We start from the raw sequence: 26854 nt of genomic DNA, 5'->3' as shown, positions 1-26854 counted from the left end.
CTTACGGCTCAGAGGACATACACGAAGAACAGATGTGATCTAAGCAGTTAGGCTCTGGCTTCTCTCCCTGGGTGACTCTTCCTATAGGCATCACATCTAGGACTCGGTCTCCCCTGCTTCTGGCCCTGATGGGACATTAGGGGAAGACCCTTCATGGGCAGGGAGATGCTCATGGAGATAGGATCATCTGGGGCCAATCACTGTGCTGGCTTGATGCTTCGGAGCACACAGTGGGGCTTCCTGTGCACCTGTCTCTCCTTGCCCTACTGGCTAAAGGGAAGCTGGACAGGAAAGCCTACGTTTGCACAAACTGAAGTGTTTTCCCCGGGTGTCTCTAGCTTCTATTCTACATAAAGGAAAGCCCTATGGTGGACCGCAAACATTTTAGACACGGCGTGGACTGTGAACACTGATGAGGACTGGGGGAAATAGCAGGTGCTTAGATGGTAGGCACCTTGGATGGGAGTAAAAGGAAAGCCAAACTTTCTCACCCAGGTCCAGGTTCCCTATGTGGGCCCCTAAATGACAGGGCAAGAAATGGAGACCTCTTAGGGAGAGGCCATCTTTCCTGAGTTTGTCCCTAAAGTCAGAACCCACTGAAGGAAAGGCAGGACCAGGAAATGAGCTCTCTGTTCCACTTCCCAATGCTTCTGCGGAGAGGTCCCCACCCAGACCTCAGGGTTTCCCACCCCTTCTGGGCTGGGTATGATAGCTGCGGGGGTGGGGGGACAGAGAAAGTGGTACATTTATTCCATTTCCGAAGGTGTACGCCTGCTGTGTCCTCGGGACTCTGGGTTCCCACATCTGTCCAGATGGCGTGGCTACCTGTTGATACTGACCAGCTGTTTCTTAGAACCACAGGGTGCCTCAGGGAGGGAAGGCAAAAGGAAGCTCCTCAAAGTACCAGCAGTTGGTTTCAAGCACCCCCATTCTGAAATGCAGGTTCATCCAGACAAAGCACAAAGACGCAGGTTGTGTGCAAGGCGAAGTCCTCTGCTCCAGCACCCTGGAGAAGCCCCGAAAGAGCCCACTGGTCCCTGGGAAGTGTAATGTGGTGGGAACACTCAGCCTTCTCTCTTCCTAAGGCCCTCCTAAGTTCAGCCCTCCAGGCCTGGGTGAGGAGGAACAGTCTTGGTGCCAGGATGACTCAACAGTAGCTGCATGCTCTCCGGTGGGTACTGTCCAGGATGGCTAGGAGGCCCTGTCGCAGCTGTCCACGAGGACAGGCTGTCAAAGTAATGCTAGTTTGTTGGCCAGTGGCCAAGAGGGAGGTAGGCTGGTGAGGTAAGACGGGAACGTGCCCTGAATTTGGTCTCACGGTGCAGAGGTACAGTATGAACGACACTAATGCTTCCGAGTGTCTTGTGCACCCCAGGGATCTCAGACATCGGGTGCGGATGGAACTCTATGTAACCTGTAAGAAAAGGCACAGGTGAGCTTGGCCCACCTGCTGAAGAAGCCCGCAGGTGGATGATAGCACAAGGCCATCATTGATCAGAAGTACTCAGCTATCAGGTCTTCCGTTCTTTCCCGGCAGTGTCCTTGTCCCCATGCTGCCTTCTGGTTTTTATCTGTGCATGGTGGTATCACCTGGAAAAAGCTTAAAAGGCCCCTAGTCCAGGCCTCGCTCAGGGTCTCGTGGGCAATCCCCAGGTCCCTGCACTAATAGAAACACCCTTGCTCGGATGGGAAGACACGGAGGCCAGCAAGGGGTTCAGATTTGTTCACTGGGCTCTTTGGCTGCAGGTCTAAATGAGGAAGTGCAAATTCACCAAAACACAGTTCGGAGATATTTGTAAATAGACCATAAATCACCCCAAGAAAGATTTATGCCGGCACTAAAGATTAGAACTTCCTGCTCAAGAGGATGGAAGCTGTGGAGGGGACGGAGTTTCCTCCAGCTGGGACAGAACTGTGAGCAGATGCCTCCCCCACCCGGGAACCCTCCAAACCTCCGAGGACCAGCCACAGGCTCTGCTCCCAGTTGCCCTACCTCCTAACCCCAATTCTAGTAGCGCAATGTGGTGGTCTGAATGAGAATGGCCCCTCGAGGCTCATAGGTTTGAGTGCTTGGTCCCCAGTGGGTGGAACTATTTGAGGATTAGGAAGTATGGCTTTGTTGGAGGAGGTTTCAGAAGCCCATGACGAGTTGAGAGTTCAACTGCAAGCCTAGAGATGCCGCTGAAGGGGAAAAGGGGTTCTGGAAAAGGGGAGAAAGGAGGTGCAGCCTCTAGGGGTGACAGTGCTGACAAGAAGGCTCAGGGACCTAAAGGTGGTGGCAGTGCAGTGAAGGTCAGAGACATTCTATGTGAAAAACATGGCAAAATCATGGAAGCCATGGAAAAGTCAAAGTCTGGAATGAGATCCAATGAAGTGGCCGCACAGTACAGTGAAGATAAAGTCAGGCAAGGGGGTGACCTGGATTGGAAGACCAGAGGGTCCATGGTAAGACCGTCTCAAGAAGCCTCTTTTGCCTTGCCTGTAAGTGGGATGGATAAGCCTGTGTTTACAGACCCACTGGTTAAGACAAAATTTGGGTATCATATTATTATAGTTGAAGGAGGAAAATAAAAGCACATGAAATACTGTTTTTAAAAAAGCCCATGACAAGCCAGGTGTAGCCCTCGGACGGCAGAGGCAGGCAGATCTCTGTGAGTTTGAGGCCAGCTGGGCCTACATGGCAAGCAAGTTCCAGGACAGTGAGGACTACATAGGGAGGCCCTGTCTCAAACAAACACACACACGATGCTTTCTAAAATGGGACTGCCACGGAGCAGACCCTCTGCTCGGTAAATGTGCTCCTGAGTTAATCGAGCAGTTGGCAATCCTGCTCTGTATGTCCACCCCCACATGTGCTTTTCTGACTTTTATTGGTGTGTGGACTCCCAAAGCCTGAGCATTGCTGCTGGTCCCCACCCATCCAGGAGGGGGCGCTCTCTAGAGCTGTGCCAGTGTCTCCAGGCAGCCTGGGCACAGTGAGAGCAGGTGGGAAAGACAGAGCTCATCTGGCAGGGGACATAGACTTCCGGCAAAAATGCCAGTCTGTCTGTGCTGTGGTTTCAGCGTGAGATACATAGCGGCATCCACTCCAAGAACCCCTGGAAGGCTCCTTAGGCATGAGAAGACGACCATGTAAATATTGCCCACATTCAGTGTAGAACTTGCCCCAGACACAAGTCCACTTGTCTCCATGCCTCATTCTGATGTACTGCTGTACTTCAAAGCCTATACCACCTCAAGATGGCACCCCACTTGCGGATGAGGCCTTACACTCATGTGGTTGTTCAGAGAATTAGCAAGTGCCTTGGAGCCTACATGGGGTACACAGGGACTCTGCCCCCCAGTGCTCTGACAGCAGAGAAGATACAGCCTTCCCCAGACGTGGGAGATGCTCACCGTTCAATGAGACGGTTGTTGTCCTGGAGATCAAACGCCAACATCTTCATATCATTACAAAGCTCCTGCATGCTGTCCAAGGAAGAAGAAAGGGTGGCTGAGGCTTGGTCACTTGGGCCCAGAGCCTGCTCACAGAGGCCATGGAGCAGCCTCTTAGTCTGGCCTGGGGCATGAGATGAAGCAGCATGGTGTTAATCTCAGCACCTCTTCCCCCTAGCTCCCCAGCACTTACTGGAAGACCAGGTCCTCTGGATCAGGACTGGGATGAGGAGCCGTGGGGTGTGGTGAGATCTGAGCTCCTGATGCTCTGTCCAGAAGGAGCCGATCAAAGATCTGAAGGGAAGCCATGCATTAGTCAGGAAGGTCCTGTCAGCCCACGCGTGACTGGGCAGGGATGTGCCGAGGGAGAGTAACACATATGCCCCCACACGGTCTCCCGAGAGCCCCTAGAATCCTCCATTCTTTTCAACATGTCGCTCCTTCCCATCCTGGGAGTGTCCCCACTGGTTCAACTGCTTTCCCTCATCTGCACTGGACCGAATGACTCAGTCTGCCAAGTTCCCCTTTGGCTCTAACCTAACCCCTCATGACACAATCTGAGCCACGGTTTGGGATAGAGGCCAATCCTGGCCGGTCTCTGAGGTTGCCCACATCACATGCTGGGAGCCACGTGTGACTGTCTCCTAGAAGGGTCTGTTCTGTATTCTCTGTGGCCAGCCAGCCAGCTGCCTTGGCAGAAAGTGACTCACCAAGGAGAGCTTGCACAACCCCTCAAGACCTCCAGGCTGCACCAACCCCGAGGAAGCTGTCCTAGCAGCCGGAGCCCTGGCTTCCAGTGATGGTCAGTCTGAAATCACTAGGAATGTTCCCATCTCAGGGCGCAATGAGGTCAGAGACCTCCAACCCTCATGGGCATCCCTGAATTGGTCAAGGCTGCTCTGTCCCCTGGCAGGAAGTGATGCAAATGTCCCTCCCCTCAGCATCCCCTACTACTCCCAAAGCACACACACCTTGCTCAGGCTCTCTTGGGCTTCCCGGGCTTCTGTGTTACAGGCAGCCACAGAGCGGCCAAGGAGGTGAAGGTGGTTCTGGGCCTTCTGCACCTGCCTTAAGAGAAGTAGAGGGGGTTAGAGCAGGACCCAGCTCTCCACTGCTGGGACTCTCGGCTGGTGTCAGCTCAGCAGGGAGTCCTAAGCCTCGTGCTCCCTCTATGGGAGTGTGTGCTCTCTCTCACCTGCCATGCTGCACACAGTTGCTCCTGGGAACTGAGAGAATCCCAGGAGAGCTGGGGCAGGGATCAGTAACAACACCCATGTAGTATGTTGATGTAGCTGGGTCACTCAAGTGGGTTTGGCAAGCAGAGAGCTGGGTAAGCATGAGATGCAGGCTAGCACGCTTACGTGAGGAATGGTCATGCTCCATTTCCATAACAAATGAAGGCCCAAACTTGGGACTCCTGGTCTCTAGTCAGAGGGCATGGAGGGACATTTCTCCACTGCACAGAGGAAATCAAGTCCCATATCCATTAAATCAACAGTTGGCTCTCAGTTCTGAATACACATCAGGATCATCAGGAATAGCCTTTAAATTAATATCTAAGGCCTGCCTGGGCCCATTACATCAGTGTGCGGGGGGCTGCCAGGAGTTGTATTCTAACGTGAGGGTAAGAGGAACTCAGCCCCATGACAAGGCCGCTGGCTACACAGCACACAGAAAACTGTCCTTTCTTCTCAGGGGCCCCAGGAAAGTGCAGCAGGGGACCATGGGGGCTTGAGAAAGGGGTTCCAGCTACAGAATAGTGTGAGGGAGGGTATGTTAGTGGGTGGAGCCTGACCTCGCTTCCCTGCCCGCTTGAAGTCTACCTGTTTCTCCTCCTCCCTAGAGAGGAGAGCCCATCACACCAGAGAGGATGACAGGTAAAACCCAGATTTTAGGGGCATCTCTCCCATGTTCTAGTTCCCAGTCTGTGCTGTGTGACATTAGGAAGATACCGGTTCTTGGATCCTCGGTCCCCTCATCTGGAAGGATGTGGTAACATTTGCTGTGTAAACACTGTGGAGCCACAGACACATCTATAGAAATCACACGGCAAACTGCCTGACCCACTTCTCTTTTCACTTCTTACCTGATATGGGAGTCCCCTCTGTATGCTGCAAATACCATTGGTGGATAAAGAAACTGCCTTGGCCTGTTGATAGGGCAGAACTTAGCTAGGCAGGAAAAACTAAACTGAATGCTGGGAGAACAGAGGCAGAGTCGGGGAGAGAAACCATGTAGACCCGCCAGAGACAGACGCCAGAACTTTGCTGGTAAGTCACTGCCATGTGGCGATACACAGATTAATGGAGATGGGTTAAATTAAGATGTAAGAGTTAGCCAATAAGAAGCCAGAGCTAATGGGCCAAGCAGTGATTTAACTCATACAGTTTCTGAGTGATTATTTTGGGGCTAAGCTGCTGAGCAGCCCCGGGAACCAACAAGTGGGCTCCTTCAACACCCACCAACTCTGTTCCTACTCAGGTCCCGCAGAGCCCAGGGTCCTCTGAAGTCCAGAAGGGCAGGGCCAACCTAGACTCCATGAGCTCAGAGGAAAGGCCAGGCTGTTTACCTTATCCGCTTGGTGTGTGTGACCAGCGACACCTGATACTTCTGCACACATTCCTCCTGGAACACCTGCAGCAGCCTCTTGGCTAAGTGGCTAAAATTCACCCTGGAAGGACAGAGACCCCATGAGCTAAGGGGAGCAGCTAGAGCCACCTACACTCAGAGGTAGCTTTTCCACCACTACCCATTCCAAACGCCAGCTCCTCAGCCCGCAGCAGTGGCACCTCTCGGGAAGAAAGAATAGCAATACACTCAGACTGTAAAGCCCAGAGGCCAATAAAGCTACATGCTCCAATAAGGAGGCAGGGGAGGCTGATATGGTGGCGCATGAATGCATATACTCTCAACTCAACTTGATCCCTGGGAGAAGGAAAGATATCCAGCCATAGAAAACTTATGAGTGAGTGTGCATGTGTGTGTGCATGCATGCATGCATGAGTATGTGTGTGTGTGTGCGCGCGTGCACGTGCTCGAGCATGTGTGTGTGTGTGCAATGAGCACAGGAGTTAGAGGCGGTGTAACTCTGGGGGGGAAATTCCCCAAACAGCCCTCAGAGCAGGGAGGCCTGGTGGACAGTGTGAGTGTCCAGGAAACAGTACTGCTGAGAAGCCAGACAGGCCCAGGCCAAGGGCAAGAGCAGGGAGGGAGAAGAGGTCAGCCAGCGAGAATAGTTCCAGAGAAAATCCCACAAACTTGTTTGTGACGGGAGGAAAGCCCTTACATCAAGGCTCACTGTGAGAAGCCCCTGGCTCAGCTGCTCAGTGTCCCACCCCTGACCCTATATAACCTGACTTGGATCGTTATCCCCTTTGCCCCACCACGGCCAAGGGTCAAAGCGTTTCAGTATATCCCACCTGGGAAGAAGACTCACCCTACCCCATGACCTCCACCCTTCTGCCCACCTGCCTGCCAGGGAGCAGGCCACTCACTTATCCAGCTTGTGGATCTGCTCCTCATTGTAGCCGAGTCCTGAAGGAAACAGACAGGGATGATGTCACCGCTCAACTCGTCAGCAAAGCCAGTTAAAAAGATGAGGACAGCCTAGGGTGGGGGCTATTTTATGGGATCTCAGGCCTAGGGGAGCCAGGAGGGGATGAGGAAATGGAACATCAAGTAACTATGACAATGCTATTATGGTGACCAAATGTCTATGATTTAGGGACAAAGGAGCTGAGGAGAAATGCTTTGGGGCTCCCGAGGGAGGCAAACATGCTAGATGGGCTGGTTTGTGTGCACGTGGGTGTGTGTGTATGCACCTGGGGAGGTGGGAAATGCTGCAGGTGGATGCTGGGTGAAACGGTCCTCACGGGATGCAGCCATTACCCTCTCCGGCTGGGCTCCGTCCCTGGAGTTACTCACAGGTGGGCCACCACCTTCTAATTCTCCAGTTCTGCCCAGCAACTTTTTTCAGAAGGAACAACTTTGGGTAGAAGCATCCTTGCTTAGACCTAGGCTACCACCCAAAGACAGGAAAACTCACGCACTGAGGCAAGACTGCCCCCTGCTGGGCTTTGAGGGGGTGGGTCTCCAGAGCAGTGGTAGCCCCAAGATGCTGGTTTGCCCTTCTATGTTCCCATCCCATCACCCCAGTAGGGGGATCCCCTTCCTGGGTCTGCACACCCAAAGGCCAGGAGACTTGAGCACATCCCAGCCCTTCGTCCTTCTAGCAGGCAGCTGTGTACAGGGGACTTGGCTTGGAGGCTAGTTGTGTGTCCATTGTGTGCACATCACAGGAGAGTGCCCTGAAGAGTGAGTGTCAGGCAACCTTCCAGAAGGGCATCGTGCAGCACCCAGGTGCCGGCAGCTGTTCCTGGTTTTAATAAAGTACTCTGGAAGAGCAATGGGAACTCCCGAGGCTCTACAGTGGGGTGTTAAAGGAAGCCGGACCTAGAACAATCCAGCTAGCTAGCCTTCTGTGCCTCAGTTTCCTAAACTATAAAACAAGGATTTTTGTTTGTTTGTTTGTTTTTTGTTTTTGTTTTTCGAGACAGGGTTTCTCTGTAGCTTTGGAGCCAGTTCTGGAACTCACTTTGTAAACCAGGCTGGTCTCGAACTCACAGACATCCACTCGTCTCTGCCTCCCGAGTGTTGGGATTAAAGGTGAGCACCAACACCTCCTGGCTCTGGATTTTTAATTGATTGTGCTCAATTAATATAAGATTTAAAATTGAAGCTTTTTTCTGCTAAGTACGGCTTTATAACTTTGTTAAGACTCATCACGTTTACTGAACACTTATCTTCTAGACAGAGATAGAAAATATAAAATATACACAGGATTTTGGAAATGTAGCATGGAAAGGAGAACAGAATATCTCTCTAGTGATTTGGTTTATATTGAGTATATGCTGAAATGAATTATATTATATATATTATATTGAATTGAATAAAATATATTAAATTAACTTCACCCGTTTTTTTTCTTTTTAATTTGCTTGTGAGAAAACTTTAGTGGCACATATGGCTGGATGGTATGTTTCCCTAACAGTGATTTATGAATCACCCAGGGGCTCCAAAAGCACCAGGCAACGAGGTAGACACAGAAACGTTTAGAGCATGGGGTGAGGACACAGAGTGAGTTCTGGCATCTTAGCTCCCTAGCTAACTGAGGCTTTTTATTCCCGGGTTCCCCAACTCCATCCCCATCCCTCCCCAGGTTCAAGCCTCACCCTGTCCACTCCACCCTCATTCAACTCAGACAAGCAGGTTTCCATTCCTACACATGTGAAGCGTTGCTCCTGTGGCCATTTATAAAGCTAGTGTAAGAAATCTCCCGGTCCAGGAACTCTAAAGGGAATTCTTCGGATGCCCCATTCGCAGACAAACTGGTCTTTTGGTCCAGCAACACAGGGGCGGGGCTGGGAGATGGTTCAGTGAGCAAAGTGCTACCTCACAGTGTGGAAACTGGAGTTCAAATCCTCAGCACCACGGAAGTGCTGGGCAGGCATGGTGGCCACCTGCGACTGCAGTGCGAGGCAGGCAGAGACAGGCGACCCCCAGAGCAAGCTGGTTAGTCAAATTGGTGAGCTCTGGCTTCAAGTAAGAGACTCTGCCTCAAAACATAAAGTGTAGAAGTGTAGAGCAATTGAAGAATAAGCCTAGCATAATCTCTGGCCTCCACAGTAGATAAACACACATACATTCGTGCATACACAAGACACATGCGTGCATAAGATGAGCTCGCAAACACACACACACACACACACACACACACACACACACACACACCCCAAAACTAAATCAAACAAAAGACACAGAAGATAAGAAAACACTTCTTAAAGTGCCCTGCCAGGTAAAGCGTTCCTTTCCAGGCCCCTTTCCACATTACCCAAGCTCCTGCTCACTGTACCTTACATCCACGACGCCAAAGCCCCTCTCATGATGGGGATATAATGTCTCGCAGTAGCCTACAGGCAACGTGCAGGCAGGGTCTCTCCTGCCTGAGATAGCTATTCCCTGGTTCCGCGCAGTGTTACACACTCAGCGAGCCTCCAACCATGCTGGGTGGATGGGAGGGAGAAAGGAGGGAGGGCTCCTGGAAGTTGGCTCTCCCCAAAGCTCACCTGGCCTCATCCTAGATTTCTTGAATTGTTTGTAGATAAAGCGCATCTTGTCCAAACAACACTGAATTTTCTGGATGCTGTGGGCAGAAAGTGGGAAGACTCGAATATCACAGGGGTAGGAACAGAAGGGAGCTGTCTGCCACAGAGCAGGGTGGGGTGTGATCTGGGAGTGGAGAAACTCGTCTCGTCTCTAAGCTTATTTAGATAATTTAGATCAAGCCCTCCTTCTCTATTCTAGACCTCCCTCCCTCCCTCCCTCCCTCTCTCCCTCCCCTCAAGCAGGTGAAACCGAGTCTGGACTGGGTACAAGGGTCTATATTCTTAAGTTCCATAGAAGGAACTTAACGGGTCAACAATTCTCCCTAAAACAGTAATGAACCCACGGTTCTGCTGGAGGGAGGAAGATGGGGTAGGAGGAGGCCTCTGAAGGACTTTGTCAGCCTGGGGTTTGGTTCTTCCCCTTGCTTTTCACACTGGATATAACAGTTTCCCTAAGGGAAACTGGGGTGTCCTTCCTCACCCTCAGCCCTATTGGCTCCACTTCCTTCCAGAGGTTCCTAGGTGACCACCACCTCAGGTGAGCTCATTGCCAGGGCTCAGGCAGCCTGAGGAGATGAGATAGGCTGGGATGTGTCTAGAGCCATGGTTTCACATTTGTGAACTCAGAACCTGCCTTGTGGTCCCAGAAAGGCACCTCAGTGCACACAGAGGGTTTGTGGACCACACTAGCAGTGTGCCGGGTACCTAATCCAATAAGCTCATAACATCTACTGTGAGAGCTGGGCACGGTGGCCTGCAGCGTTAATCTCAAGTACTCATGAAGCAGAGGCAGGTGGATCTCTGTGAGTCTCCATCGTGAGTTCCAGGCCACAGTTACACAGTGAGATCTCGTCTCAGAAAAAATAAATAAAAATAAAAAAATAAAAAATAAATAACTAAAAATAAAGAATCACCATAGATGAGACAGAGACCACAGGTTTTATTCATTTTACTCTAGGTTCTGTGAGGGGACGGCTAAAAAACCCCTGCCATTGTCAACGCTGTTTGTATTCAGAACTGAGGGCACAGGACATTAGGTCTGCGGAGACCTCAGCTGCCGTGGTCATAGTGGAGCAAGGGGGTTATGGCTCTGCACACATTTTTAGGTTTGTGGAAACAGTAATAGGATTCTTTAAAAGCTGTAAATAAGGAGCAGGAGAGATAGACCCGTGGTTTAGAGCACTTGTGGCTCTCGCAGAGGATCTGGGTTCGACTCCCAGCACCCAGTGGTTCAAACCATCTATAGCTCCAATTCTGGTGATTTGATGCCCTCTTCTGGCCTCGGGTGGCACTACATGTATATGATGCACAGAAAAAAATGCATGCAAAATACCCATACACACAAAATAATAAAATAAAATAAATTTGTCTGTTTATTGAGAAAGGGTTTCTCTGTAGTCCTGGCTGTCCTGGAACTCACTCTGTAGACCAGGCTGGCCTCCAACTCACAGAGATCTACCTGTCTTTGCCTCCCAAGTGCTGGGATTAAAGGCACTGCCTGGTTTTCTCCCCTCCCTATTGTTAAACCGGTATTATTTATTTGTTTGTTTGTTTGTTTGCTTGCTTGCTTGTTCATTCACCAATCTCTATCATCTATCTAGCTATCAATCAATCAATCAATCTATCTATCTATCTATCTATCATCTATCTATCTATCATCTATCTATCTATCTATCTATCTATCTATCTATCTATCTCTATATATATATCTAATCTATCATCTATCTACTTACTATGTGGTACTGGGACTTGAACCTGGAGCCTAGCACATGCTAGGCAAGTACTCTACCACCATGCTACAGCCCACGCAAAATAAAATAAGATTTTAAACATTGCTGTAGACCCTGTCTGCCGTAAGCGTTGGAGGTGGGTGGATCTGGCCTGACGCCCACCTGTCATTTACTGATGGTGACTTAGGAAAGGAACCTCACAGAGTGAGCCCATCTGTGACAGGCATGTGCAGCACTGGTGTTTGGTGACATGCTCTAAGTGAGAGTGGATGCACTGGAGAGGAGAGGGACTGGGAGCTCCTGCACCTGCTGTGACCCCCTCCTTGTTATTCAAGCCCCCAGTGAGGGCAGGACCCAGGTTCTCACTCCTGAGGCGAGTCTCCAGGAGGGCCTGGCTCTTCTTTGGACTCCCCTCCCACATCTCAGTACCTCGCCCCAGAAGAGAGCAATCAGGCTGACTCTGAAAAAGCTCCTGAGCCTTTGGGTCCACGTGCAGCCCCCAGCCCCTCACACAGATGAAGGAAGCCCCACAGACCTGCTGTCATCGTGGATCTGATTCCTGTTCTTCAAAATCTCTTTCCCCAGGCTGCTCAGGCTCACTTGGGTTTCTGTGACATTGTGGGAACATCTCGAGAGGACCTCTGAGAACTGTGGGGCCAAAAGAGAGACTTCTATGGGGTCCTGAACTCAGGACTACGCTGGGACATCTGCAGGGGTCCCCCTGCCCACCCCTTATTCCTGTAAAGCTCTGCCCCTGGGGCTCACTCACAGTCTGCAGCCTGGACCACAGCTCTGTGGCCTCCTTTAGTTCCTGGAACTCTGACATCCCAGCTCCACTGCTGAGCCTGGAAGGGAAGGAGAAGGCTATGATGGGGAGGAAGGAGAAGACTATGGTGGGGAGGAAGGAGAAGGCTATGGTGGGGAGGAAGGAGAAGGCTATGATGGGGAGGAAGGAGAAGGCTATGATGGGGAGGAAGGAGAAGACTATGGTGGGGAGGAAGGAGAAGACTATGGTGGGGAGGAAGGAGAAGGCTATGATGGGGAGGAAGGAGAAGACTATGGTGGGGAGGAAGGAGAAGACTATGGTGGGGAGGAAGGAGAAGACTATGGTGGGGAGGAAGGAGAAGGCTATGGTGGGGGAGGAAGGAGAAGGCTATGGTGGGGGGGAAAGGAGAAGGTTATAATGGGGTTCAGGAGGCAGATGAAGAGACAGAGATCTCTGAACCCATACACTGGTACAGTTTCTTTGTTGGCTTTTGGAGGGAGTTTGAGACAGAAGAACCAACATGACATGAACCAACTTCACACAGAGGTTGTAATATTATTGAGCAAAGAATAAAAGTTGAAGTAGATTGAAATACCCGAATTCATGAAAACACACAAGCCTACAATGCAAGGTAGGTATTAGCAAAACTCCTTGTTAGAAAGTGCTATAATTAAATAGAATAAAGTTTTTTCCCAGTAGAAACAGTAGTTCTTGACAACCAATAGCACATCATTGGGAGGGTACCAGCCCATAGTAGTCCAGGACTTGGACCATGAGCCTCCCATTGCCCCAGTGAGATGATTGACACTGATTTCGACCAGAATGATTGAAATGAAAGGTGGACATAGTATTTGCAAGATGACACAGTAACACTGCCTTGGCACTCTTGCAGGAAAAGTACACCTACACAGTAAGGGATTAGTACATCTACACAGGATCAGTACACTACACAGTAAGGGATGAGTACACTACACAGGATCAGTACACTACACAGTAAGGGATGAGTACACTACACAGGATCAGTACACTACACAGTAAGGGATTAGTACATCTACACAGGATCAGTACACTACACAGTAAGGGATGAGTACACTACACAGGATCAGTATACCTACACAGTAAGGGATTAGTACATCTACACAGGATCAGTACACTACACAGTAAGGGATGAGTACACTACACAGGATCAGTACACTACACAGTAAGGGATGAGTACACTACACAGTAAGGGGTCACCTGGCACACATGGTACACCCACAGTTAGTACCCCACATGGTCTATGGTGTTCTAACACAAGAGGTTTAACTTGACTCCAACTTTCCATGGAACCCCTAACTTACCAAAGATGCAGGCTGGAAGAGAAGCCAAATGGCAACAAGAGAGTGTTCTCTGAGTCTGAGGGTGGGGACAATGAACGGGTGAGCCAATGGGGAAGAACTTAAAAAAGTCAAGGATCAAAACTACCAGACACAAAGTGTGGTTCTGGACTAGTTTCCAGTTAGGTCAGAACAAGCTGTAAAAAGAAACTGTAGGACAATGACGACGGAAGACTTCCAGCCATGATGGGTACAGCAGATGGGAATGCATTGATGGAAGAGGGCCCTCCAGCGGACCCAGACCTCTCACCAGCCTGCATCTGTCTGGGGGAGGGGCTTCTGCACTTCCTGGCTTTCTCCTACCAGTATATATTCTTTTTTTAAAAAGACTTTTTCTCTTCTATTTTTTTCAGACAATATATTCTGATCATATTTTCCCCTTTCCACTTCTTATATCCCTACCCATTCAACTTTATATTCTTTTTCTCACTTAAAAGAAAACAGAAACAAAAATCAAAAACAAACAACCAATAAGACAAATGATAGAACAGAGAGTGAAACATAAGCCATCGTCCGCTGCCAAACAACAACCCCAGGACTGCTGATGTCCCGGTATCCAGATAGCCCTCCAGCCAGAGACCTTCAGGACAAAGGACAGGAGGGCTGCCTTGCCAAGAAAGCACACGGAAGAGAGAGAGAACAGGCAGCTGGGGTGGAGGCCTGCTACCAGCCCTTAGAGGAATCTGCAGGTCTGAGGGTGTCCCGGAGAGAATGGATTGCAAAGCCCTGTACTGGGAGGCTTCACATATTGGCAGAGGCCCAGGAAGGGAAAGGCATTGATGACCTGTGACCCCCTGCAAGCCAGGAAAGAGATCACATCTGGAATCTAGCTCTATGTGGGCCCCTCTTCTCCCCATCCCCCCCAAATACCTGGTGCTCCTGACCTCAGAGCCTTGAAACCAGAGTGGAAAACGCAGCTAGTTGACACCAGCCTCCTACAACCTGTCAGTGCAGGGTAAGGGGCAGCCAGACACCCTATACCTTCCAACACACATCTCCTTCCAGATTGAGAACCCACAAATGATCACCATGGTCAGGGTTTTTGGTACTAACCTCTCTCTAAATGGACCCTCCAGGATTCTAAGCCTTCCCCACCCACCTCTCTCCCTGACTTCACCCTAGGATATTTGCCTCATGGCATCCCTTCTATCCCCCACCAACTTGGACTTTGTGGGCTCCAAACCTTGGTGCCCTGGCTCCCTATCCCCAGAGGGCCCTTCCCCACGCTCATGTTCCAGGGAAGGACTGAGTGCACCAGGCCATACAGGCCCCTCTGTGGGGCAGATGCCACATCCTACCCTTAAGTCCCATCTCTGTGCCCGCAGGGGACTAGCCAGACGTCCAGCAGGAATGTTCCTGATGGCTCCTACCCTCTGTCACCATCCAAAGGGACTCAGCCACAATGGGCTCCGGTCCTGTCATCTGGAAACACCCTTCTTCCCCTTATCCTCCTTCTCGTCATCTGATCGGGAGACTCTGCCAGGCCTGGGCTCAGAGATCCAACCCACCCTGGGAAACTCCCTGCACTTCCGAGGGAAAGGCTCATGCTATTGGGGCATGGGGACGTGTATGTGTGTGTGTGTGTGACTGACTTCCATCTCTGAGCACCTCCATCCTCTGCCTTTCAGGATTCCCTTCACAGCAGTACTCTGGCCAGCCCATCTTCCCTTGCTCTTCCTCCCCACCCGTTAACAGCTTAGCTTCCCCCTTCCCAGGCTCTTTCCTTGCAGCTCAGAGGGCAAGGGCAAGCGGAAGACCCAGAGGACATAGGAGCAAAGCTGTGGAGGCCGAGAGTCTGGATTCCCATCTCTGGTCGTGTGGGGACAGTACCTGGAAAGGAACCCTTCCTCTGTATTCTCTCTGGGGCTCAGCACAGAATGAGTGTGTCAAATTGTTCCAAGTCCTGGGGCCCTACCTGAGGTAGGGAGCTGCTTTTCCTGGGGCACAAGAGGGTACTACCCTTTGGGGGGGGGGGTTGGAGGCTGCCCTTCCCGAGGTAAGGGACTGCCCTGGAGCCCAGAGAGGTAGTGCCCACATGGATTTCTCCCTGCAGGAGGCAGGACTAAGATGGGTACCATTTGGGAAGACAGGGCATGAAGGAAGGAGTGAGGATGCTAATGTTGCAGTGGGTGGGGACTCAAGGCGATACATTGCAGGAGTGAGGAGCCGGAAGGAGAGCTGAGGGGCCCCAGCTGGCCGCGGCAGAACACCCACCTTTCAATGCCCAGGCTGCTGCTAAGGAAGAGAAGGGCTGTCCTCGTGACCTCCAGTGTCTGCCGGCACGTGTTCTGAAGCACCTCCCTGTGTGAGGGCAGCCCTAGTCAGAGTCACCTCGACCAGGGCACTGTGCATGTAGGCATGGCCTTAGAGAGGGACAGAAGAGGTCTGGATGGGTATGCTAGGCAGTCCTCCAGTCCACCACAGTACTCACAGGACCCAGTGGGACCCTCGAAGCATCAGCGCCTGCCCATCCAGCAGGACCCGCGCCAGCCACAGGGCCTGGTAACCAGCACCCAGCATCCCCTGAAACATACAGATGGGCAGGGCAGGTCTTCCCCTGTGCCAACCCCCCTACTGTCTCCTGGGGGCTGCCCCTCACCTTAGCTGTGTTGTAATCTGCCTGTAGGTCCACCTTGGGGACGAACTTTGGGATGTCCAGAGCAGCTGCAGACAAAGATCCTGTCTGAGGGGCCTGCTTTTATGAACCGGGTCAACTCTGGGGCCATTTTTCCTTGTTCCCAGCTCACAGTCACCCCTCACACTCCTCATTGCTGATCTCCCGCCTAAACCTTCCCAACTCTCCCGGTGGCTTTCCTCTGGCAAACTTCGACACAGCTGATCTTCGCAGACTCAGTTCTTTATTGCCACCTTGTGGTCAGATTTGAGAACTACACCCTAAAGCTTAAATCCCTGCCTGTCCAGCCAATAGACCCAAGTCTCTAGCAAGGTTAAAGCCTCCTCGCTCACTTCAGAGGAGGACTGAGAAGAATTCAAATGAGAAAGACTGTTTCTAGAAATTAAGGAAAGAATAAAGCTCTGGGCCTTGGCCCACCTGCCTTTCTCTCCAGCAGCTCAAACTACCCAAAGCATCCCCACCATTCATAGAGACTGGAGGGCATAAGGGTTCCAAATACCCCATTTCTGTTGGAGGATCTGGGGAAGCCAGGAAAGTCTAGTCACCAGCTCATGTCACACGGCAACTCAGAGGTAAGCATAGAATTAAACCCCAAATTGGCTTCTGCTGTGTGGGCCAGAGAAACATTTACGAGGAAAATAAGTCATGCCCTGGGCTGTAAACCCAAATGTTCTGCGAGAGTGTCTCAAGCAAAAAAGTTTCAGCCCGAATGGCCCTACTCACGGTCCCTGAAGGCCAGCCCCTTGGGCGCGTCGTTGGCCATGCTGAAGAGAATCAGGGGGCTGCTGGCAGCTGTGGGGGCGATGTGCTGGGCTGAGAGGCTTGGATCAAGGACACAAGGGTGACCCTCAAAGAGGTACTCTTGGTGTTTGGGAGGCACGTTGGTCTGCTCATAAACAGCCTCCAAAAAGATGGCAATCCTAGACACATGAGAGGAGGGAGGTGTGGGCACCAGATGGAGGGCTCAGCATTTGGGGGGGAGGGCTCAGCATTTGGGGGGGAGGGCTCAGCATTTGGGGGGAGGGAGGCATTGGCACCAGGGGAGGGCTCAGCATTTGGGGGGGAGGGAGGCATCAGCACCAGGGGGAGGGCTCAGCATTGGGGGGAGAGGGAGGCATCGGCACCAGGGAGAGGGCTCAACATTTTGGGGGAAAAGGCATCGGCACCAGGGGAGGGCTCAGCATCTGGGGGGAGGAGGGAGGTGTCGGCATCAGGGAGGGCTCAGCATCTGTGGGGGAGAGAGGTGTCGGCACCAGGGGAGGGTTTAGCTTTTGGGGGGGAGGGAGGCATCAGCACCAGGGGGAGGGCTCAGCTTTTGGAGGGGAGGGGCTTGAGGGGGGTAGCTCTTTCATCAAAGATGGAATGGCAAAGGGCAGAGTTCATGCAAAATGGGAAGAAGACCCAAGAGTTCCAACGCCTAGCCTCTGACTGTGAGTCCAATCCGGCTGTACCCTCATCAAAATTCTCCTGATCCCATTCAGTGATCTGTGTGTTGGGGAACATGCCTGCAATCCTAGTTCTTGGAAGGCTGAGGCAGGAGGATGGAGTTTGAGGTCAGCTGGGCTACACATCAAGATTCTGTCCCCAACAGCAAAGACCAAGAACTTAGTGAGTGCAGCAGTTCTATGAGAAACAGAGCGCCCCGCCTCTGAGACTGATAACCCAGGCTAGCACTGTAAAGACTGTGAAATCTGGAACACACACCAGGAAGTCACTCGACTTGAACTCGGTGGAAATAGTACTTTTTCCAAATGTGTTTTGGGGAACGTTCCCTTGCACCTACACCACAGCTTAGATGTGTGGGGGGGTCTCTGCTGCTCTCACTCACGTGTTATGGGCATGGATGTAGACATGATGCAAGACAGCCTGGGGCAGGGAGAAGACATGGAGGATGACTCGCTGCAGGATGTCACTGGTCTCCGCAAAGAACTGGTCAAAGCCCCAGCATTTGGCCTGCTCTGCCTCCAGGATGTTGGCCAGGATGGGCACCAGCTGACTCTGCAGCCCCCTACACACACACAAGACATGAAGACTGTCAGAGCTGGGGCCCAAGCATCCAAATGGAACTTCCCAGGCTATAGAGGAGAAGTGGAGAGCCCAGGGCTCTGCTGATACATCCAGGAAGACCTGACTCAGCAGAGAGAGGTGATCCTTATCTTAGAGAGCCCGCCCCTCTCACTTACATGGACAGTCTGCAGGTGATGGGGAGGCTATAGCTCCACTCCAGGGGCCCGTTCTCCTGCCTCTGAGTCCCTGAAATGGCTCCAACTGGCTTCTCTGTCGTGATCCTGTACCTGTAGTGGGGCAGAATGAGGCCACTAGACCCCCCCACCTCCCATCCACCCTACTTTCTCTCTTACCCGCAACTTTAAGAAACAATAAACTCCACCCAGAGAGCGGTTCATGTCACCCAGCCACTGTGAAGTAGCTGGAAAATGACACTGGGGTGCCCTGGGTCTACCATTGAGATCACCTCTGCCCAGCCAAGCTCCTGGCTTTAGGCTGAGCCCTTCTCACTGTCACTGTGGCTGTTCCAAGTCCAGCCACCTCCACATCGGTGCCGTGCTGAGTTCCGTGCCAAACATTCTCTCCTCACTTTTCTAACTGCTCCCCCAATCTAGCCTTCCCTGATAGCCTATTCCATTCCAACTTTCCCCTTGGTCCCCAAACCTAATATTGGTTCCACGCAGCTCGCCCCAGGACCAAGGGTGCACGCACCAACTTTCCTGATGACACACTGCTAAGAGAAACACTCTGAGATGACTTCCGTTTATTACAGGATGGAGGAGGGAAGAGATGCTAACAATTGGTCAGTTCTGAGGGAACCATCAGAAAGATTTCACATCCCTGAACATATGCTGACTTAGACCACTGCACTTCTGACTTCCAAAGCCACTGTGCTCTGCCTCTCTGTACCTCTGTGGGCCACTAACTGCCACCAGCGCTGTCACAAGCACTTTTTCTGGACCGCTCTGCAACCCCAAAGCCCTCTCCTCTCAACTGCCCACTACCTACCGCTAATGTAGACTCAGGTTTTTCTTCCCCAGTGTTTATTTATAATGAGTTCTTGGCGCTAGGTCCAGTAGGTGTTTTCCCACCTGCCCTCCCGCTAGAACCTTGGGAACTTGTCCCAAGACTTGATCCTTTTCTCCTACACAGGATCAGTAACAGCTCAGCAGATCCTCATATTTCAGGGCCCCCATTTCTGTGGTTTGCTCTTTGGTTCTGGGCAGTACGTCCTGGCAGCCCCTGTTTTTAACTCGTCTTATCAGTCAGTGAGAGACACTAGGAAGACCTTGTGCCTGGGTACCACCTCCATCTTCACCCCTGCAGCCAAGGCAACCTTGCAAGCCTCCTTGAGCTCTAGTGGAGATGTGGTGGGAGAGGAATGAGGGGTGGGCAGGGCTAGAGGGACCACTGAATTAACATAAATGGGTAGGAGTGCTCTCTACCAAGCCAGGGGTGTAAGGCTGTGCCTCTGGTTTGATTAGCAGTGGCTCTGAAAGAGTCAAGGTAGGGACCTGGGTAGGAGACACAGCAGAACCCAACGGGGGAAGGGCCAGGTGTCTGCCAGGAAGAAGTCCGGGGAGGGGGGTGTCTGTCCCCTTCATTCCCTGCCCCATTGCCCACCGTACATGATCTCCTTGTTGCGCCGGGGCCCACCAAAGGGGAGGAAGGGCAGACTACCGGTGGCTGCATGGTACAGGGTCACCCCAATACTCCAGAGATCCACAGTCACCCCGAACGCCTTTTGTTGGGGTTTGCGAAGCACGGCCCGCTCATACATGTCAGGGTGCTATGGGAGAAAGGTAGACGGTAGCCATGGAGGGGCAGTGTGGGCCCTAGGGGACTCTTAGGAAGGCACAAAGCAAGGGGCTGTCAGTTTGGGGCCGAGGGTCTCCAACATGTCACTTACCAGGTATTCCTCCGTACCGTAGACAGAAACAAAGCTCTCCTCATCATCCAGCTTCCGAGCAGCCCCGAAGTCGGACAGCTTGTAGATGCTCTGCCCCTCCTCCCCCACCAGGCGCATGATGTTCCCAGGTTTGATGTCACGGTGGACAATGCCATTCTCCCGCAAGTGGTTCATGCCAGCCACTGGGGACAGACAGAGCACAGTTCCTAGCTTGGCTCAGCTAGGGACCAGTCGGTCTAAAGTCTGAGGTTTGTCCTGAGGAAGAGTCTGCCCTTGGACAAATAAACAGCAGGCTGGCACAGGGGACTCAAACTGGAAAACAGAGAAGCCCAGAGGGCTAAGAAGGGGCTTTCCAAGCTGGGGAAAGGGACCATTGGTTAAGAGCATGGGCTGTTCTTTCAGATGACCCTAGTTCAATTCCCAGCACCCACAGGTCAGCTCACAACTAGAACTCCAGTTCCAGGAGATCCAGTGCCTTCTTCTGGCCTCTGCAGGTGCCAGTCATGTGTGCGGTACACAGACACGTAAGGCACAATACCCATACACATAAAGTAAAAAATAATATAATAAATTTTAAGGGGGCTGGAGAGAAGGTTCAGTCAAGAGCATTTGCCACTCTTTCTGAGGGCCCAAGTTCAGTTCCCGGCACCCACATGGTGATTCACAACCATCTGTAACTCCAGGTCCAGGGTGTCTAACACCCTCTTCTGACCGCTGAGGGTACCAGGCCACACACAGTGCACATGCATTCATGCAGGTAAAACACTCATACACATTGTTATCTATTTTTTAATAAATAAAAGGAAGGGATCCCAAGGAATCATAATATTGACTTATTTAGATTTTGTGGGGGGCCTAGGGTACATCTTTTCCATCTTATTATTGACTTGTGGTAAAATAAACCTAACAATAGTTATCATTTAAAATTTTGGTTTTGGATGTGTTTCACTATGTAGCCCAGGCTGTCCTGGAATTTCTGATCAGCCTGCCTCAGCCTCCCCAGGGTGGTTCTTCAATTTAACCGTTTTTAAGCACATGGCTTTAAGCACATTAACCTTCTCCTCTTCCATCCCGTCAAACAGCACTCCCTACTCCGCGCTCCCAGCCCCGCACAGCATTCTGCCTCTGTCTCCAGCAGCTCAACTCCCCCAAGAGCTGCACCCTAGTAGAAGTGTGGTTTTTGCCTCTGTATGGCTAGATCCCTCTGCACAGTGTCCTCCAGTTTTGTCCACATTGCCTGCGTGTTAGAATTCCCTCCGCTGTACGGCGCTACTTCACTGCCTGCAGGCACCCAATCCTGTTTGGCTGTCTTACCTGCTGCCTGTTGTGAATGATGCTACCTTCAACACCGAAACACAATCATTTTAGAACATTCTTTCTACGGCTTTGAGCTGAATCAATCACGTGGGTCCTCGTGGCCCACCCCTCTGCCTCAGGCCCACTGGGACACCTGTTTCAGAATAGCACACTCATCCTGGACGTTGCGGGGCAGAGCACCTGGGGATGGGGCAGGGCTCACCCACACAGCGCAGGACCACCAGGAACTCCTCCTCGGGAAGCCCAAATGCGTTCTCGGGGTCTTCCAGGACGCTCAGTAGGCTCCCGCTGGGACAGTGCTCCATCACGATTACCTTCTGCTGGCTGCCTCCCTGTGCACGCAGCAGAAGGAGGCTTGAAGACAGGGGTACTTCTGACATCTGCCTGTCAGGAGGTTGCTTGCCCAGAGCCCACAGCCCTCATTCCCTGGCGCAACCTCTTGCCTGGCCTTCCATCCCAGACACAGGAACCCAAGAAACCCTCTCTGATCGGGCACTGAGTCCCCCTTTCCTTTCCTAATGATTTCCTTACCTTGCCCATCCCCCCTCCCCTGCCCACCGGCACCCGCCCTGGGGCTCTGGACTGCTGCTGAGCCTTGACTTGCCTATCCCTGGACTGCAAAGGTCACGATCAAGAGCATCCTTCTCTAACCAAGCAGAGGACCCACCGTTTCCTCCACAGCGAACAGCTTGACGACATTCTGGTGGTCGAGCTTCCGCAGCACCTCAAACTCCCTCACTTGCACCTCGGGGGGCCGCCGGTAGCTGGCTGAGTTGAAGACCTTTACAGCAACCACCTCCCCAGATTTCTGGCGTGTAGGCATAGGGTTGGGAATCAACAAGGGGACCATACTGGTCCTACCCGTCAGGGAACTGCCTCCTTTCCCTCTCTTTAGCCTCTTTCCCAAGCCAGCCCCAGAGGATAGAGGAGGGGGCTGGATGGGCTTATATCGCAGCCCCTTCCCCTACTCAGGGGGCTGGAGCGGCATTTGGAGGTGACACACCTGGTACCCCACAAGGGATGACTTGTGTTATTGCTCATTTTGCCATAGGTAAGAACTGCCTGGGCAGTCTACCCGGCCTGCAGCTCCTGAGCACCAGGTGTATTCTGACACAGCTCCACAGCCACTGTAGGACAAACCCAGACAGGCCCAACCTCCCAGTCCTGCCATTCCTAGATTCCACTTGCTGTCACCTCCTCTTCGGCCTTGCCCTCTAGTCCCAACATGTCTCTGACAGAGGCAGCAATCCGAGGAATTTTTCCAGCATCACACACCTCAGCTCAAACCTATGAGTCCTTTCTCATCAGGGTAGACAGAACAGAGGCATGGGACCGTTTCCCAGCTACATAGAATCTGAATGCCCAATAGAGAGCTAGTTTTAGGGCATGTAAGGGTCTGGGGCCAGAGTTGCAATTACCTTGTTTCGGGCCTTGTACACACTGGCAGTGGCCCCCTGCCCTAGCAGGTCATCAGTGTGCCATAGGTAATTAGCTGTACTCTGCATCTCCAAGATTTGGCTACCTTCCACCTGGGAAAACAAAACAAACAACCATTGGGGGTCCCAAGGTCCCAGGCCTCACCTGAAATAGATACTGGTGGCTAGCCATCAGCTACCAAGACCATCCCATAAAGGGCTCCATGTGGCCATGGCATAGGCAAGGGAGCTGGGGAAATGGTGGTACAGGAAGATTAAGTAACTTCCCCCCAAAGAAACAAAACAGCAGCAGGAGGGCCCCAAGCTTGCATGTGTTTTCTCCATGGGCACTTCTCTCTGTCCTGTGCCCCAGGTCCCTTCCAACACCTTTCAGAGGTAGGCCAGTCTAGGGGGACTTTATCACCTCTTTCAGGCACTAGGGACTCAGAGTTTCGGCATCCAGGCCTGGGATTGTCCCAGGAAGCAGAAGCAGTGCGGGAAGAAGGGCCCTGGGTCAGCCAGGGTCAGGCAGAGTCAGTCACAAATCTCCAGGATTGCAACATGAGTCTGGAGCACCCCCTTCACCCTCCCTTCTCTGCTTGCCAGGCCCCAAACTTCCTCCTGTTGGGAGCTAACAGTCGCTGCTCACCAGGCGGTCAGGGCTGGCCCAGTGCTTTTCCAGAAGGGACAGGGCTGTAGGGAAGACAGCTAGGGAGAAAGGATGGGAGGAACAAAAGGGAGGGGTGGGTGATAGAGGAGAGTGGGGAGGACCTCCGACCATCGCACAAGGGTAAAGAGCTAAGGGGAAGATCTGAGAATGTCCACACTCTGCTCCCCATCTTTGCTCTCATCCTGTTCCTCTCAAAAGCTGGTTCCTCTAAAGCAACCAGTTCCAGAAAGTGTAGCCTCAGAAGTCACACTCACGGCCTATCTGCAAGATAGGGATGCCTGGGGGCAGGAGGGGCCACCACCCCTTCAATGTTTTGAAATAAAGTTGCTTTAGGCAGGGCCTCTTCCTGCTCCAGCTGCAGCTCACTGGGTCTCAAACCAAAGATGGCTTGATTTTGAGCCTATTCTTCTATTCTTTTTTTTTTTTTTTTTTTTAAGACAGAGTAGCCAGCCCAGTACCTTCAGTGGTATTGAGGATGGTCTTGAACTTCTGCATCTCCCTCCCAAATGCTCAGATTATAGTTGTGCACCACCATTCCCTGTTAACTAGGTGCTGGGGATCAAACCCACGGCTTTGTGTGCTAGGCAAGCATTCTACAGACTGAGCGAGCTAGGCCCCAGCTGGTCGTCTAATTTAAAGATGCCAAGCCTGGAGAACATCAACTTTGGAGCCAGAAGCCACTTGAAGAGACCAGTAGTCACGCCCTAGTTTCAGGCAACACACTCACATTTGCATTATGCAAAAGTAAGGCTGCTGGTGAGCCCTTCCAAGGCAACATGAAGGAGTAGCCCACGGCTCTCCACACGGCTGAAGAGTCAGACCATTGTGAAGCTCAGGCGGGGTATACTGGAATGGAGGTCAAGGTCCTAGGCTTGGGAAGTAGGGGCACTAGATTGGATCACCTCCATAACTCTACCTTGGTCCTCAGCCAACCTCTGGCGTTAGCACAAAGCACAGCTGAGGTCAGGGAGATGGGCAGTGAGATGCACGGAACAGAATCCCCCAGGGCTGCACGGTCCTGGGTTCTGTGCCTAGAAGCTCTGATTATGGCACATCTGGATCACCACTGTACTCTCGGCTCCCACCAGCCCCTTCTCTACATGGAATGTGCAGTAGCCTTCAGTGAGCCAACACCAGCCGGCTCATGGACCCCCATCCTCCTTGGGGGTTCTTCTGTGGCAGCTGTACTTACCTGCACTCCGAGTAGCCCAGAATCAGGCAGGTTCTCCCTGGCAAGTGTGTGCTATGCTTTCTGTCTGGGGCAAGTTCAGGAGCTGAGCTACACCGGAAAGAGAAGGGTGGGTGGATGAGAGGCCCCCTCCGTGCTGTTTGATTCTCAGCCCCATCAAAGGCCACCGGTCTCAGCTTTTTAACCCTTTCCCGTTGTCACTTTCCCTACAAGACTGGGGGTTTTGCAGCCTCTTTCCACATGTTCTGGGAACCTCTCCTGGCTATTCTGGGCCTCAGGGAAAAGATCCCAAGCAGAGGTCAGTAGGGGTACCCAGAGCTGAACCCCAGCTTTGCATCAGCATGTTGGGAAGCAGAGGCCAAGATTGGAAACTTCTTGACCAGTCTCCTCAGGGCCATACTCCTCCCTGCCTCTGCTAGGCCTCCAAACAGTCCTTTCTGAGAATCGTTATCTTTATCAACAGAAGGAGTGCAGTACACCACCAGGTTCCCAGCAGCCTTGAGAAAGATGGAAGGGGGCATTCAGTTGAGTGTTTCCTTGAAGCTGCCCCACCTGGTTCCCCCAGGCCACCCTCCTCCACAGCCGCTACACACTCACCCCATCTCCCAGCTCAGCTGCAGGGGAATGTAGACTTGTGGGACTGGGTGGCATCCCCAGGGATTTCAGGCCTTGAAGTCAATCCTGGTAGCCATGGGCCCCCAAGATCCACACACAGGCAAAGCTAGTGGTGATGACCCTGGACCTGAGGGTTCTTCCCTGCCTCTCTGATAGCAGTGGGTACCCAGAAGAGCAGAGCCCAGGCTCTAAGTTCTATCCTACTTCCTGATTCACTTCTCTCCCTCTCCCCACCTCTTTCCCTCTCTTCCTCTCTCTCTCTTAAAGAGACAGGCAGCTCAGTCGCTGCCACACACACCTCCACCCCACATCAGGAAAGGGAAAGAGGATGCTGTAAATTGCCAAGTGGAAGCCTTAGGACTCTTGTCTGAGCCACAAAAAAGTCAGCAACGGAGGCTGGCGCTCCTGTGACGGCCACCGAGTGCCGTGCTGGTATCTTTGGCAGGGAAATTCAAGGCTCTGCTTAAAATAAACTAAAGAGGTTAAACAAGTTAACCAAGTTGAAAATTGCCTAGAAAGGCCGAGGATCTGGGCTTGGTCTCTCCCAGAAGCTGGACAGGGCTTGTCTTCCTTACAGCCTACAAGAACAAGCACACACCCAGGTCATAGCCTCTGCTTCACTGACCTCACACACAGCCACACAGCCAACCCTACCACCACCTCCGCTGCAGGGCAGCTTTCTGACCACAGCCTGAAGGTTGGCTTTAGGATGTATGGATGGCAGGGGAGGTAGTATCTGGTAAACTCTGGGAGACTGGGAAGGGATTTTCAGACCACATTTGGTAGAATCAAGTCTTACAAACCTTTAGTAATTTGCCCGTGATTTGCCACCTTCTCGGCCATAACCCCGTGCCCTAACTATCCTGGGAAGCTGGATGGGGTCTGTGCTGCTCTGGTCAGCTCTGAGTGGGCAGTTGGATAAGTGGTTAACACCAGGAAATTCCATGTTTCTCTAGAATGTTGGTGGGACTTTCCCCTGGCCACACCTGGTGATTTCCTGCCAGCCCCACCCCATCAGAGGGAGGAGAGGCAAGAACAGGCCCCAAGCTTGTTGCCTTGGCTGACAGATTGATAGCAGCAAGACAGCTAGAGGCCCTGAAGTGGCTTCTCACAGCAGGGCCAGGAGGGGCATCCCTGAGGGTTCCACACTCCGGCTTGGGTGTCACAGGTTTCCACCTGGCAAGAACACAAGGCACTTGTACTTGCTGATCACCCAGGGCTTGGAGAAGACAGAAGCGCTTGTTTTCTCTAGCAAATCACTTAGCTGCTGCTGCAAGAGTCTCCTACCCTCTAGCAAGGTGACTCCTTTCTTCAACACGGCTGCTCCATCAGTCTAGAGCGGTGCTTTCTCCGCTGTCCTAAGGCTGCCACCCTTTAGTGCAGTTCCTCATGTTGTGGTGACTCCAACCATAACATTTTGTTGCTACTTCATAACTGTAATTTTGTTAGTTATGAATTGTAAATTACCTGACATATACAGGATATCTGATATGTGAACCCCCAAAGGGGTCACAACCCACACATTGAGGACCACTGGTTTAGAAAGTCATCTGAATGACTTTCATGATCAGAGTACCCCTCTGGCTCCCCAGGGATACTGTTTTGCCCACTGAGGTTTACAGGATC

General features: G+C 52.1%; 2 protein-coding genes across 6 annotated transcripts; one reads left to right on the top strand and one right to left on the bottom strand.

Annotated features, from left to right (window-relative positions):
- Nucleotides 1–972: 972 nt before the first annotated feature.
- Ikbke (inhibitor of nuclear factor kappa B kinase subunit epsilon) lies at nucleotides 973–25418 on the bottom strand. 5 transcript variants are annotated; one of them, XM_038349888.1, is made up of 23 exons: nucleotides 25211–25418; nucleotides 24617–24703; nucleotides 23404–23462; nucleotides 22758–22868; nucleotides 22007–22147; nucleotides 21542–21671; nucleotides 20023–20204; nucleotides 19742–19902; nucleotides 18290–18400; nucleotides 17935–18114; nucleotides 16830–17026; nucleotides 16071–16135; nucleotides 15903–15994; nucleotides 15686–15772; nucleotides 12099–12174; nucleotides 11865–11977; nucleotides 9561–9637; nucleotides 6930–6969; nucleotides 6005–6106; nucleotides 4407–4503; nucleotides 3629–3729; nucleotides 3397–3468; nucleotides 973–1414 (listed from the first exon to the last, which is right to left on the bottom strand). In XM_038349888.1, the coding sequence occupies exons 4-23, from the start codon at nucleotides 22842–22844 to the stop codon at nucleotides 1381–1383; spliced, it is 2145 nt and encodes a 714-aa protein (XP_038205816.1). In that variant the 5' UTR covers nucleotides 22845–22868; nucleotides 23404–23462; nucleotides 24617–24703; nucleotides 25211–25418; the 3' UTR covers nucleotides 973–1380. The 5 variants fall into 5 exon arrangements, 3 of the variants coding, with proteins under 3 accessions (XP_038205816.1, XP_038205815.1, XP_038205814.1); XM_038349887.1 differs by lacking the exon at nucleotides 23404–23462; XM_038349886.1 differs by lacking the exons at nucleotides 23404–23462; nucleotides 24617–24703; nucleotides 25211–25418 and adding an exon at nucleotides 24152–24248.
- On the top strand, nucleotides 2176–2571 carry LOC119827932 (peptidyl-prolyl cis-trans isomerase NIMA-interacting 4-like). The gene has a single exon (XM_038349890.1). The coding sequence runs from the start codon at nucleotides 2176–2178 to the stop codon at nucleotides 2569–2571; it is 396 nt and encodes a 131-aa protein (XP_038205818.1).
- Nucleotides 25419–26854: the final 1436 nt, after the last annotated feature.

This window comes from Arvicola amphibius, chromosome 12, assembly GCF_903992535.2.
Source record: "Arvicola amphibius chromosome 12, mArvAmp1.2, whole genome shotgun sequence".
Lineage (NCBI taxonomy): Eukaryota > Metazoa > Chordata > Mammalia > Rodentia > Cricetidae > Arvicola > Arvicola amphibius.
The sequence above is the reverse complement of the archived record's forward strand: the minus strand, read 5'-3'. Positions and strand labels throughout refer to the sequence as shown.

Excerpts from the sequence above, each read along its gene's own strand:
- LOC119827932 (XM_038349890.1), top strand. The coding sequence starts at position 2,176 with ATGCCGCTGAAGGGGAAAAGGGGTTCTGGAAAAGGGGAGAAAGGAGGT.
- Ikbke (XM_038349886.1), bottom strand. The coding sequence starts at position 24,202 with ATGTTGCCTTGGAAGGGCTCACCAGCAGCCTTACTTTTGCATAATGCA. Across the intron at positions 17,027-17,934 it reads TACATCCATGCCCATAACAC|GATTGCCATCTTTTTGGAGG; the intron begins GTGAGTGAGAGC and ends TCATGTGTCTAG. Across the intron at positions 4,504-6,004 it reads ACACACACCAAGCGGATAAG|GCAGGTGCAGAAGGCCCAGA; the intron begins GTAAACAGCCTG and ends ACTTCTCTTAAG.